Source organism: Amphiprion ocellaris, chromosome 7 (genome assembly GCF_022539595.1).
Source record: "Amphiprion ocellaris isolate individual 3 ecotype Okinawa chromosome 7, ASM2253959v1, whole genome shotgun sequence".
Taxonomy (NCBI): Eukaryota; Metazoa; Chordata; class Actinopteri; family Pomacentridae; genus Amphiprion; species Amphiprion ocellaris.
In genome coordinates, this window is record NC_072772.1 from 23,262,243 (window position 1) to 23,276,378 (window position 14,136).

The 14,136-nt window shown below is 38.9% G+C and overlaps 1 protein-coding gene across 2 annotated transcripts in view; it reads left to right on the forward strand.

The window, feature by feature from the left end:
* The first annotated feature begins 300 nt into the window (after positions 1-300).
* LOC111581229 (ATP-binding cassette sub-family G member 4-like) overlaps positions 301-14,136 on the forward strand; it is a 31,572-nt gene continuing 17,736 nt past the window's right edge. The window contains exons 1-3 of one of the 2 annotated variants that reach the window (XM_055011871.1): positions 301-507; positions 2,714-2,784; positions 10,280-10,548. In XM_055011871.1, coding sequence (XP_054867846.1) covers positions 10,293-10,548 — 256 coding nt within the window. In that variant the 5' untranslated portion in view covers positions 301-507; positions 2,714-2,784; positions 10,280-10,292. The remainder of the gene's footprint in view (positions 508-2,713; positions 2,785-10,279; positions 10,549-14,136) is intronic. The other variant, XM_023289331.3, reaches the window with a different exon arrangement.

The following is a 14,136-nucleotide window of genomic DNA, read 5'->3' on the forward strand; positions in this document are numbered from 1 at the left end:
TCATGAAAAACATGACATTGCCTGGGTGACCCCAAACTTTTGAACGGTAGTGTAGCTCACTTTGAATTAGTATTAGTTAACGTTGCTGGAGCTACACTTTGATATAGGAGTTGGTGGGAAAAAAGGCCGGCAGGTTGCAATTATACTGGAGAAATGTGGGTTACATAAACATAAGCCTATACCTGTCATCCATGATGAAGATTAGAAAGGCAGAAATCCACATTTCAATGAAGCAGAGGAGTCCTTCTCCCCCCAATGTGACCCAGCCCTGACTGCAGGGCCAGTTGACGCGTGTCCCTCCTCCATCCCTCGGCTCCATCCTCCGGCCTCCTCCCTCCGGCCGCTCCGCCCTCCGGCTCCGCTCTGGCCGCTCAGCGTGCAGCGATGCTGTAGATGCGGCAGACCGGAGCAGACAGCGTCTGATAGTGAATGCAGCAGCCAGGGAGGATAACCACATCCTGACACACACCGAGGAGGACGGCGATACTTCAGTCGACAGCAGTCAATGTAAGCTCTTAGTTTTCCTCTTTTGTCCGGTCCTGACAGGTCTTCTGTTCATCCTGAATGTGTCCTCTGTCCCTACGGTGGATGTCCCTCCTCTGGCTCCCTGTCCACTCTCAACTCTGTCTACTGTGGATGTTCTCCAGTGGGTTCACACACTTCTGTCAAGCCAAACAAGTAGATACTTATAACGTACAGCAAATTAAATTTCACTTGTTAAATTACAGTGTTAGCATTGGTAAAACTGCATTGGAATACACTTAAAATGTTTTGAAGTCGTGTGTAATGTGTGGTATTCAGCGTTAGCACTGCATTCAGAATATAGCTAGCTTAAAATAACGTTTTAATGCCGCTTAATCATAGCGAGGCTATGTCACGTTCATTTTAATTCATTACTAATATTGCTGTGACATTTCAGCTAACTTTTTCCTCATATACAGTATATAAAATCTCCAGGGAACGGTCGTTAAAGGGTTTTGTAGATACTTCCAAGAAAGTTGCAGTCTGTTGTGAACACAGCAATGTTGAGGGAACGTTCCCAGAAGGTTATTTGTTTGCTGGAAACCCTGTTAAAAATCATTTGAGCAGTTTTGGCTAAAAGAAACTCCCTGACCTGGAATCTACACGGTGTCTTTACTATTTTTTTTGTCTCATGGGCAGCTCCAGTGATGCTAAAGATAAGTATCTATCAGAGCTACAGCCTAGTTAACAGGTACAGAGGGACACATCAGTGGATTTACTGTTTGATGCTACATTTAATTCAGTCTCAGATAATTAGCATGAAATGATCTGTTAAGAGTGAAAGAAAGCAATTGAAAATCCAAAACCTATTTTGTTTTATTATGTCTTTATTTTTTAGCTGTAATAATTGCAATAATCAATTGACTAGAGCTGATGAAATTATGTTTATCAGCATAGTTATATAGGATGCTATCTAGAAATGGAGAAAGTTCATGAAGAAAATGTACATCTTTAACAAAAACTAACTCAAACAGATTTTTACATAATAGCGGATTAATCAGGCCTGGATACTGCCACAGTTATTTAGTTCCCTTTAAAGTTTCTTAGAAAGACGACCCTTCCCCCTCTCAGTTGATTTTAACTCCTTGTGTGTAGAAGTGCTGTTGTAGCTTATGGAGCCGCTGTATGCTGGAGCTCTGACTCAGAATGAAGCTTTTAAGGGCTTTTTTTCCCTATCAAAGCCTCTCCAGTGAATTAGCTTTCATTCCTACAAAGTCATGGGAGACCAGCAGTGTTAGCCTACTTCCCTGGGCCTGATCTTAATATCCTTATGTTCAGTCTTCTCATGTTATGTAAGAACAGCCAGTCTTACCGCTGTTCACTGACAGAACAATTAGACCTTACTGAAGAGTTTAGGAAATACCCTTATCTTTTCTGATGTGGTTGTGTAAACTTGATGTAAGCATCTAGCAGATAAAATGTGAGACAAGGCGTTAGCAGTCTGTGAGTCATCTTTTCGAGGTGCTCATTGCCTTAGAGCTGTTCAGAACAAACATTCTTGTTCATGTACAGTAATGTTGACAGTCAGTAGCAGCCATGCTGTCCTTGACTGTATGAAAATATTAATACAGGGACGTAACTATGTAATTACACTCAAGTACTCCACTAAAGTACAAATGTGAGGTACGCTTGGAATTTATTTGACAGCTTTAGTTACAGCAGGTCTAAAAAAAAGTCATATAAACTCTTGTGAGCCTGATTTCCTCGATTAAAGGCTCAAAGTATTAGTTCTTATGTGCTGTCAGGCCTTACAGTAGTCCTGGCTACATACAGCTGTTATGAATCATATTGACTTATAATGGACAAGTGTAGATCTTTGCAAGAAATAAATTAATATATCTACATGTTAATGTATATGTTAATTGGTTAATCCTTCCATTGCCATTATCAGATGATGGGACCGTGGACTTAGACATGTAAAAGGTGGCCCCTGTTTAAGACCCTCAGGCTAATGTCAATTGAACCTCTTTGTGGTTGTATAAAGCCTCTTTATGGTCATTTAACTCTGCGATCGTTTTGATTCTCTATGGACATTTTGCAGATTTGTGCGGTTGTTTTAAGCTACTTGGTGGTCGTTTTGTGTCTCTTTCGGATACTTTCTTTGTAGTCTATTAATAACGCTGCATGAATTTTAAACTAGAACTATTCATAGTCTCTTCATCCAGAGCTCACTGACTCTCTAACCTTTCAGACTCCAAAGGCCTGCTCAGTAATTCAGCAATATTACAAGGAATTGTCATACAGCAGACAAGTACGTCTTACGTAAGTAAGTCTGTGATATATGTCAGTGTTAATAAGTGATGTCACTAATACAAAATTATTCATTTCTGTTTTCAACATCCTTTGATGACTGTGAAAAAGGTACTGAATTGAATTGTGTGTGGTAATAAAAAGGCAAAAACCGTACAGAAGCCCTGTACTACTTACTTTCCTGAATAAGCTTTTACATCCAAAACACATGAAGAAATTTATAAGAAGCAGTACTTTTCAACTAACCAGTAGTGTGCAAAGTACCTAAAATTGGCTACACATTGACAACTTGCAACTAGCAATAATGTCTAACAATTGTAGAAGTACTTTTGTAGATAATATTGGTAGTTGTAATGGTACATGTTTATACTATGGTATTTCTACTTTCTCCAGGATCTGAATATTTCACCACTGGTGTAAAAAATATAGCAAAATCCAACTAAGAGGGTAGTGATACTTCAAATCTTCACTCATATCTCATTGATGAGATGTTGAATTGTCCCTGGAGTGGTAAACACATAAACACAAATGAAAAAATGCCAACATTATCAAATACAAGGACAAACACTACTGCATGTGGCCGCTACTGTCAAGAGTTACAGCAGTAGAAAAGGAAGAGCACATATCTTTTCATGACAAGGTCAAGCTGCCATTACAAGTAATGGTCATGACAGTTCCAGCTATTTCCATTCTTGCAGGATGCCCAAATCGGTTCTTCCTGATAAAATGAAGGGTTTTACACCAGGCTACAGCACACAAGGTCAAACATCCTCATAAAGCCTTGTTTTAGAATTGTAGCTGAATTGTAGCTTTCACAAAAACACAAGTTTTCCTGGAAAGAAAATGTGCTACTGCACTTCTATGGAGATTACATCAGTTTGAAAATACATATTTACATATTATGATTCCCAAATCTTCTTTAGCTCTGTGGTACCACCACTCTACAAACGTTGACACATTGCACACATAGATGTGTCTCTTACAAACGCAGACAGCCAGTTGACATAAAGCCATGCTTTTTTTAAAAAGCCTGGATTCTAATTGATTTATGACTTTGTTATAAGATATCTTTATGAGTTGTTCCTCTGTGAGTGGAGATAACGGAAGCTTTTTTTCTCCCTCCAGTCAATCACTTTCTTTTAAATGCTGAAACAAGTTAAAAAATTTTATGTCTCACATATAAATAGACCTGACTAAAGGAGGATTCTGACAAAATGTTTAAAAATACTCCTGTTCTTCATTTTTCCTGTGGCTATGTGAAATCACTTTGTTCTTTTCTTGTGACATTTAAGGCTGTAACCTTTTGGCTTAGGTGGGGAATTATGTGATATTCGAATGGCCATACAACACGAATAAAGCAACAATTTAGAAAGTGTAATTTTCATGCCAGTTTTATGGTGCAATGACTTTGATCAGAGTGAATAAACACTCTATTCCCTGTTTTTAACTCTGGAAGCACAGGGGCAACTGAATGAAAAAGTACATTTGTTCAGGCAGCAATCTGAGAGTCTTCCTTCAAAACTGCTCTCATGTGATTTTACATAAAGTGGTGCATTTTATATTTCTAGTTTGGTAAAATGTCATTGTAGATTGCTTAAATTGAATGGCACGTACAGTATACACAATGTCAGAATACTGAAAAGAGAACACAACATAAATCAGTATCAATGCACATCAGTGGTAGCACTAGCTGATGTTAAAAGAGCTGGTGTTAAATGGGAAATTATTATTTTTCACCTGAAATTTAGAGTCTTCAGAAGCTGTCTAAAGCTGTATGACTTTTGATGAAACTATTTTACATTGATAGTTTATGCTGTAGACCTCACAGACGCCCCACTCTGTCAGCTATATTAGCATGTTAGCTATGGATCATTTTCAAGTATGACCCATACTACTGTATGTCTGTATTAACTAAAAGTCAGAGAAGTCAGCGTGCATCCAGCTGCTCCGTCCACACTGAAATGCCAAAGCTAATGTTTAAAACTCTTCTTCATCTCTGTTCTTCTGGTAAGGAAAAAAAAAACGTGCATTAGAGCATACGACAGATGCTGAGCAAGCTGAGACAAAGATTTTAAGGTGGTTCATGAATGCTGGCCACCTTAACGAGCTCAGTTTTCCTTGTACAGACCAAGGCTCCGTAATAGTTTTATAACCGTAATTTTGGTGGCACATAAGAATAAAAATCTGTCAGGTGCAACTAAATAGTTTTGTTGGTTGCATTTGAATGACTTATTTCACTCCTTTCAATTGACTTTTGGCCCCACACCTGTTTGAGTTGACTACACTACAGTAAGTAAGTGAATTACCAGTTACACTAGAGACATCTTTCCCGGCTAAACTGCGTGAGTCTCTACATTCACATCAATCATGCCCTGCCTACCACCACCAAAACCAAAGTCTTAACCCATGGGAATCTTTAGGACGTCATAAATCATTAACATTATGCATTTACTGCAAAGAGGATGACACAAAATGGCTGGAGACAGTACTTTTGTTGTTGAAGTATCAACATTTCAAATAGAAACTGTAAAAAAAAAAAAAAAAAAAAACACAGTGTCACAAAGGAACTAGTCCTCTGCCATGACAGGTGTGTAACCGACAGAACAGCCCCCACCCCACAGCATCACAGCACCAGGCAGCGGCAAACCAAAGCACTGAGGATCTAGAAATGGTAATATTTACCACTGCCTATAGTATAGTCAAAGAAGAAGTCATTTCTGTTTACATTCATTTTCATTAAGTGTTAGGATGCCAGTGTGTATGGGAAATGACAGAAAAGGTAACAATTTAAATGTGTAATTCTGCACCAAAAGGTGTAATGAAAAGCTTTGATGCATCTAAATTATGGGCTAATGCACATAAATTAACAAAAAAAAAAGTTAGGTCCACAAGTGCAACCACTGTAATGAACATCAGTCTGGAATCCTAAACCAAACTAAAACACATTTTAAAATTCCTCAGCTAAGGTTTAGCAGTGAAAAAATGTGGCTTAGTGTGCATTGCAGCCCAAAACAGAAGAAAAAAAAAACATTCAGATTTAGCTCACTAAGTTTGAATGTAGTCTAAAGGGAATTCTTTGACATTTCTAGACATTTCTAAAGTATGGCAGGAGTAGGTCTTTTGCTCTGGTTTCAGTGTTTAGTAAGTAGTGAAACTGTGTGACTGGTGTCAGTCTTCTTGCCTTACTCCTGGCAATAAGGCAAATAAGTGTCCATCCATCCATCATCTATACTCTGCTTAATCCTCACTAGGGTTGTGGGGGACTGGAGTCTATCCCAGATGACTTAGGACACCCTGGACAGGTCACCAGTCTATCATAGGACTACATATGGAGACAAACAATCACACTCACATTCACACCTACGGACAATTTAGAATTATCAATTAACCTCAGCATGTTTTTGGACTGTGGGAGGAAGCCGGAGAACCCAGAGAAAACCCACATATGCACAGGGAGAACATGCAAACTCCACGCAGAAAGATCCCAGGACCGGGCCGGGACGCAAACCGGGGAGACGACGGTGCTAAACACCAAGCTACTGTGCAGCCCCTTTCTCAGCTAAATGATTCTTAAAATCAGCATATTAGATATTTGTTCTGAGTTCATTCCAGTGAAACCAGGCAAGTGGCATAACCTTGTATCATCACTTTGATGTCCCCATATAACTCTGTGGGCCAGACCACTTGATTTGATTCTAATGGTTCTTTAATCAAGCTCTATTTAGGGCATCAAGCCTTAAAGTCAAATGGAAGTGTAACAGTGGTACAGTAGATAATCTGCAGCAGTATGATCTCAGGTCACTGAGTTCTTTCCTTCTCCTCTCGCCCAGTACAGTGCAGTTCCATCCAATTTGACTCGTGACACGTTGGCATACGTAACATGCCTCTCTGTTTCCCTGCCTCCTTCTTATCAGCGCCCTTTGACACCCAGAACAGACTTTTCTCTGGCTTCTCCCTCCATGCTGTCAGTGAAATGTGTCTGCATGGAGGTGTGATCTGGAGGGCAAGTGAAGAAGCAGTCAATTCCCATACGTTAGCTTGGCTTGGTGCTTGGTAGTGTACCTGAGTCTGCAGATTTTTCCCAAGCCAGTAACTCCAGCCCCCTCCTGCTCCAAGCAGATCAAGGGTAGAAAAGAAAGTTGATTTTAATCCCCAAGAGGGATTAAGAACCCCATGAGTGATTAAATGAGACTTCTGTCTCAAAAAGGACAAATTACTGTACCACCTCAGACTTGGGAACCATTTTTACAGTGGTCTTTGTAGAACAAAGTAGATTAGAGGTATCTCCATTTCGATGATCATTAATCACCTCACGATCACAGGGTAGATTGCATATTTCTGCTGCTTAGAGTCCCGCCAGGACAATGGAAACGGATTTTGTGACGGTGGTCGTACCCAAGTTGTCTTTTCCCAGGAAACGTATATAAATTTGTGCTGAAGCTGAACTAATGATGAACTGTAACCAGTTCAGGACATGTGCGAACACCAAATCCTCAAGCTTGACTAACTGCACTGAGTGATCGTCACTGTCCAATTTCAGTGGGTTTTGCAGCTTCTTAAGAGATACTTGTCAGTTCAACTTTGATACTACCTGATTAAAACTAATCAAAGACAGTAAAGGCCATCTGTTGCAATCATGGCGCACATATGTCTTTTTGTACTTAACTTACAGCATAACTGTCAGTGCATGTCACAGTGTTTGAATGGTAAAATCAGCAGTTGCTTACAGATGTAAGCACTGATATGACTTAGCGTGGTGATACATTCACTTAGGCTTTACATAGTCAATGACATTTAAATAAGGAGAGCGCAGTTTGAAATGTTTAACTGTATTCACTGAAGTTAGCATTTTTGTCTTTTTTGTTCAGTACATTACACAAATTTTTCACAAATTTTATGTTTCGAGATGATGGACAAAGTCCACAGTCCCTGTCTTTTGTAGAAATGCAGTTTGAAGCCAGACTCTGACTGGACTAATATTATGGCTAGAGGAAGTTATAAATCCCCTGTAGTCCCTAATAATTTATCATTCTGTACACAGTAATAAATAGTTTAGGATGATGTGAGGATATGAAACACAGTATTATAAAAAAATTTTACAAGTCAAAAAATTGGTAAGAGGCCCCTTCACTTCCACTACATAGCTAGGATGGGGACCATCGAGGGTAAGAATGGCCCAGAGCTTTACATTCTACTTTTTAGCCATTATGAGTACACCATGTGGGTGCTCACAGTGCACTGCAATTGCCATAATATTCAGTATGAATACATTTATGCCTTAAAAATACCAAGTGTAAGTCCAGAATAACATGATTTGAGACACAGTGAGAAATGTTTTACAGATGAGAAACATTTTACAGATGAATCATGTAAGCTGCGTTTGACCTGAAGTAGCTCTTCTGATGGTTTTAATTTTTTCCATTGCCTAATTTTTGTCCAAAAGGTCTATGTGTTGGGGACACACACTTGAAAAGCAGGGAGGACCTTACAAACAACAAACCCAGAGATTCACTTTAAAATTCAAGGACATTGCTCGGGACAAGCCTGCTGAAAACTTACAGGGTTTTTTTCTGGCTGTAATTGTTACGATAGGGAGATGGGGAGACAGTTTGACCACAAATGTGCTCAACACTGACAAGTGCAAGAAATATTTAAACCAGCCCACCTCCCATTGTGAAATAAACCATATTTGAATGGGGCTTAAGGTTCAGAAGACTATATGGCTTAAGCAGTCAGATTTAGAAAAATCAAGTGGAGGAATTGGTCTTTTTATTAGTTACTATGAAAACTTTGTAGGACTGAATTTTATTTTGTGAAACTCCTAATCAGACTAAACAAATTTCAGGAAAATATTCATTTGAAGGGAATGTATTGCCAACAATATTAATACTGTAATTGAGAAATAAATTTGTAGCGCTGCAGCAATTAGTTAAATACTAGATTAGTTGTTTCACAAAAAATTAATTGGCAGCAATTTTAGGATTATCAGTCGTTGCTTCAAGGGAAACCAAACAAAAATTTGGATGTGTTGGGCTTTTCTGCATAGTTTTCTAAGGTCTTCATCTGTCATCAGTGAGATGACCTCTGTTGCGAATGTGCGGTATATACATACAATTGAATTGAATTGAAATTTTGTGAACTCAAAATGATTGAATTTATAATGACGAAAATATTTGGCAGAGGGCTGCGCAGTGGCTCAGTGGTTAGCACCGTCACCTTGCTAGAAGATCCGTGGTTGACGTCCCAGCGTGGGGCTAGGATCTTTCTGCATGGAGTTTGCATGCTATCCCTGTTATGTGTATGTATGGGTTTTCTCCTGGTCCTCCAGCTTTTTCCCACAGTCCAAAACATGCTGAGGTTAATTGATGATTCTAAATTGTCCATAGCTGTGAATGTGAGTGTGATTGTTTGTCTCTATATTTAGTCCTGAGATAGACTGTCACCTGTCCAGGGGTCCGTTTCACGAAGCAGGTTCAACAAACTCAGAGTTTTCACTAAACCTGCTTCGTGAAACGGACCCCTGGCGTCCCCTGCATTCACCTTAAGTCAGCTGGGAAAGACTCCAATCCCCTCACGACCCTAATTAGAATTAAGCGGTGTATAGATGACGGACGGATGGATGGATGGATGTTCGGTAGATTAATTGATAATGAAAACAACTGTTGGTTGCAGTCACAGTTAGCACCTGGTTAAGATTAGGGAGAGACTGATATCTTGCTTAAATATTAAAATGTGGACTGGATGTAGGAGATAAGATGCTCTGAACTGTGTTGTTTAGGTGTTTTGTGCACCCAGCCATCCTTTTTTTCTGACTTCAGACTGCTGGGTGAGAACATTACGAAACATCATTTTTCTGGAATCCAAAGTACATATGGAGCTACATGAGTTCTGGTTATGTACATGCAGTATATTATGTCTGTATGGGCAGGTGTATGCGTCCCTAAAGTGGATAAATGTAACAACCCATAATTATCTTCTCTTTGTTTTTGATTTTCCATCCATGAAAATGCAGGAAGTTACCAGCCCCATGTTGTATGTGGGTGTGGGGAGACTGAAATGGATGAAAAAATGAAATATTACTGAGACATCATAAATCCAAGATGTTGCTGTGTTTGATTTGGTGTCACTCTCAGTGTTTATTCCTTCACAGCCTCATGTTTGTTTATTACCTACAAAAGCAGCTATGCTCACTGTCAAGTTCATTAAACTATACAGTGAACACCAAGCAATGCTTTGAAAAAAAGCCAACCAACAAAAAGTAGCCTCTTTCAGTTTTTTTTTTGGCACTAATAGAGCTGCAGCTGGCTCAACTCTGCTGTTCTGTTGTTTCAGTGTTGATGGAGAACTTTTATTAAATTACCTCTAAATAGACCAGCAAGGCACCAAATCCCCAGTTGCAAGTGTAAAATTAGAAATGTCAGCAGATAATGAAGTTTGACCTCCCTTCTCTTTCTCCTTTCTTATCTCTGCTCTTTTACCTCCTCTCACCCCGTCCTCCTCTCCTCAGTCAGAGAGCTGGTATGGACAATAAGGCATTGGAACCTGATTCTGTGAGTCTCCCCATGGAGGAAGCCATCATGTGTAATGGAGGCAGCCAGCCTTTAGCTCAACCTCAGCTACAGCAGGAGGCGTCCTTTCTGACCCATTTGAAGAAGGTTGAGAACCAGATCACTGATGCGCAGCGGTTCTCTCACCTACCCAAACGCTTAGCCGTGGACCTGGAGTTCATCAACCTTTCCTACACCATCCAGGAGGGACCATGCTGGAGGAGGAGAGGTAACACATATCTACCCATCCTTTATACACTTAACACAGCCATGTCTACTCTAACCAGTTTGTAAAAAGTAGTCAAGAGATATACTCACTATAATCAAGAAGAAAAAGAGTGAAACTAGGCACACAATTTAATATACATCAAGGTTATTTAAGTAACATTTAATTCAATACCTACAGGTAGATGAGAAACTAGAGGATAACCCAGCATAACGTGTCATTATAAGGTCTTTCATTGTCCTTAAATGTCTTGACAAGTTGTCCATATGTGTGGGACTACTAGAAGAGTGAACATCGTTTTTCCAAAGATATTTCCACAGTAGATGTTTTGATGGTTTGAAGTGTACTAGTTGGATTATGTTCATTTTGTCGTTTTTTTACTTTAGAATAGTGTTACTTTTAAACTGACAACTAAGTAAGGAAAGTATGGTTGTACCTTGCTGACATGTTTCAACTACGTCTGCGATCTTTTTCAGAGCGTCATCCGACGTGTGATGACGTGTTCTTTTTTATCATGTGGCCGATCTGACAAATCTGTCAGAATCTGTCAGACCGGCCATGCCCCCAGCCGTCCAGTGGTCTCTGGATGATGGAATCCCAGGTATGTGAGAAGGTGTAGCCCCCTCGTCCTGCTGCATACAGGTCTGACAGATCTGTCAGAATCTGTCAGACTGGTCACCTGATAAAAAGGACACGTCATCACACGTCGGATGACGCTCTGAAGAAGATCGCAGATGTAGTCGAAACATGTCAGCAAGGTACAATCATACTTTCCTTACTTAGTTGTTGTTTTAAAAGTAACACCATTATGAAGTGTACTAGCACTGAAAAAAATTGAATGTTTTGGCAGTAAGACATGTAAACTAACAAATTCCAATGACAATCCAGCTTCATGGTGACAGAAAGTCTCCAAAAATGTTTTGACTGTGCCCTGTTTGTTGCCACTCATTCATAACCCTCTGTAATAAACAACCTTTGTTGCTGGAGTTTTTAGCTGTTTATGTTATAGTTTCAGCTAACTGTACCAGGAATAATGGATTCTCTGAAATCAGACATATTTTTCTGAAGCCACAAACAAATTAGAACACAGTGAGCATGTAATAAAACTAGTGGTGGGATGCGATAAAAATTTTTTTATCTGATTAATTACAGGCTTTGTAATTAATTAATCGCAATAATTGCATATTTGACACGAGGTTTTTCAATTCAAATAAAATTGTGGTTGACAGTTGAATCAATGAAAAGACATATACGTGTTTATAATTTAAAATTTATTTTAAAAAAGGAAAATGGGACATACAGAAAAAAGTGATTTTGATGACTTAAAGCCTGGATTTTGTTGGTTTTTTTTTCCACTGTATGGCACATAAAATCAGCATAAGTAGTTCAAGGAGCTTCAGAAAGTTGAAAATCCAGAGATTCATTCTGTTTTATCTTTTCTGGGTCTGATAAATGGTGTAATTTTGATGGTTCTTTTTATAGGAATATAAATTTTTATTTTTGTATTTTTTATAAACAAAATGTTTATAATTAAGTTATTAAAAGAGATACTTTTATTGTTTAGGTTATTCCTCCTTCAAGGAGGCAGAGCCTCGATGGAGTAAAAACTTAAACCACAAAAATGTTTCATTTCTATTTATCTGCATTTTTCATGTCTGCTACATTCACAGATTACTTCAAAATCTAAGTGCAATTATAGCGATTTTATTCAACATTTTAAGACTTTCTGTAAACTCAAGCACTGTCTAGAAAAGTGGTCTATTATGGGATGGCTGCACCGTTAGCCATTAGCATGACTGTCGTGGCTAACGTTAGCTCTGGTGCTAACAGCAACATGTTTTACATTGAGGTGATACTGTTGGCTTGAAGCGCTGCAGTGATCAGAAAACTCTTTGTTGTACAATTTACACACAACCAGGCTTTTATCCAAGCTGCCATCAGGAAGATTTTTAAAAGAAAACTTTCTGCCAAACAAGCTCAATTTCGTTTTCCTTCACTGTTTACCAGTGCCTGACTTCACTCAGTGCTTCCTGTGCTTCTTCTTCATGGCTACAAACTGACTTTAGGTTCATTACCGCCACCTACTGGGCTGGAGTGTTCATCAGAGTTACCGGTGTGCCAGAAATGAGGGAACCTAGGAGGATGCAATTAATTGCGTTATCATTTTTTACGCGTTATTTTCGCTGTAATTAATTAATCAAAATTATCACGTTAAAGTCCCAGCCATAAATAAAACGTTTGCTGGAATTAAAAATGACAGTTTAATGGCAGCCTTCCTCTTAATTCTTTCAGTCCTCATCTACCTCCATTTGGCCCTGCAGTCACTCTACTCTCTGACAGTCAGAGTAACACAGCTTCTTTTATTACTGGGAATATTTGTCTTTCCTGTGTTTCTTGCTGATTATTCAGAAACAACAATAAACTGAAGCAGTAGGACATGGCTGATGGACAGACTGAGGCTGTAGCAGTGAACTGAAGCGTCCAGTTATTGGGGCAAACCCTGGTCTCTATTGATCTTTCTTGTCCAGATCATTTCCCCACATACAAAGAGGAGACAGAGGAGGGAGAGGAGGCCTGATTGTTTGTGACATACTGACCTTCACAGGATCCATCAATGTCCATGGATTTCATATGGATGATCAATGCACACTGCACAACATAGTCATAACTTAGTGACAATGCATGTGTGCTACCTCTGTGTGTATTTTAGTCACTACATATCAAAGTTATTTACTTTGCACTGAAGGTAATGATTGATATTCAGCTTAGGCTTCAATTGCTACATCTATATTTAAATAGTCATGTGATAAAATAAGTACCCATGCAAAGATAAAGATGGTGTGCTTACATCATGACACCTTGAGGAAAATTTGTATTTTCAATCATTTATTGAACAAAAATAACTGATATTATTCTATGAAAAAAGTAAGTGGCCTTCGAAGTTAGTATAGACTCTTTTAGCAGAAGTAAATGTCTTGTCATTATTGAGCAAAATTACAGCGCAGAGGTTTTTCTCCTGAAAAGCTGCCGTTGGTCTGTACCAAACATGTCGACTGTTACTGTGACCAGACAACTCTATGTGTTCTTTGCCTGTATCTTCAATGGCAAACTGTAGTTTTGCTCTAATGTTCTTTATGGACTACAGAGCTTTTTCCTACAGGTTAGATTAGTGCAATCTTTTTGTGATTGCCTTGGTTCCCCAGCTTTTGTCTGTTTTTGTCTGTTACGTGCACTACGTGTTATTGGTTGTTGGTTGTTTTTCTTTTTTGTGTGTTTTTGTTCAGTTATGATATTATTTTATTTCTAATTTCTTTATTTTTTGATCTGCCTTTGGGACTTGAGATGGAAATTAGCCACGTGGCTACAATCTCTCATAATTACATGGAAATGTACATTAATACAAACTGTCCCATTTTAACAATAAATTAAACATACATTGTAAATGCAGCAGCTGCAGAGTTACCTGCAGATCCTGTGATCAAACCTTTGCTCTACTTGCGGATTGTTTTTCCACGAAACATTTTTAAACCCCTTGTCAGATTCAGGTAGCCACAAACTTTTTTCTGAGACCTTAGAGAACTCTATAGTTCT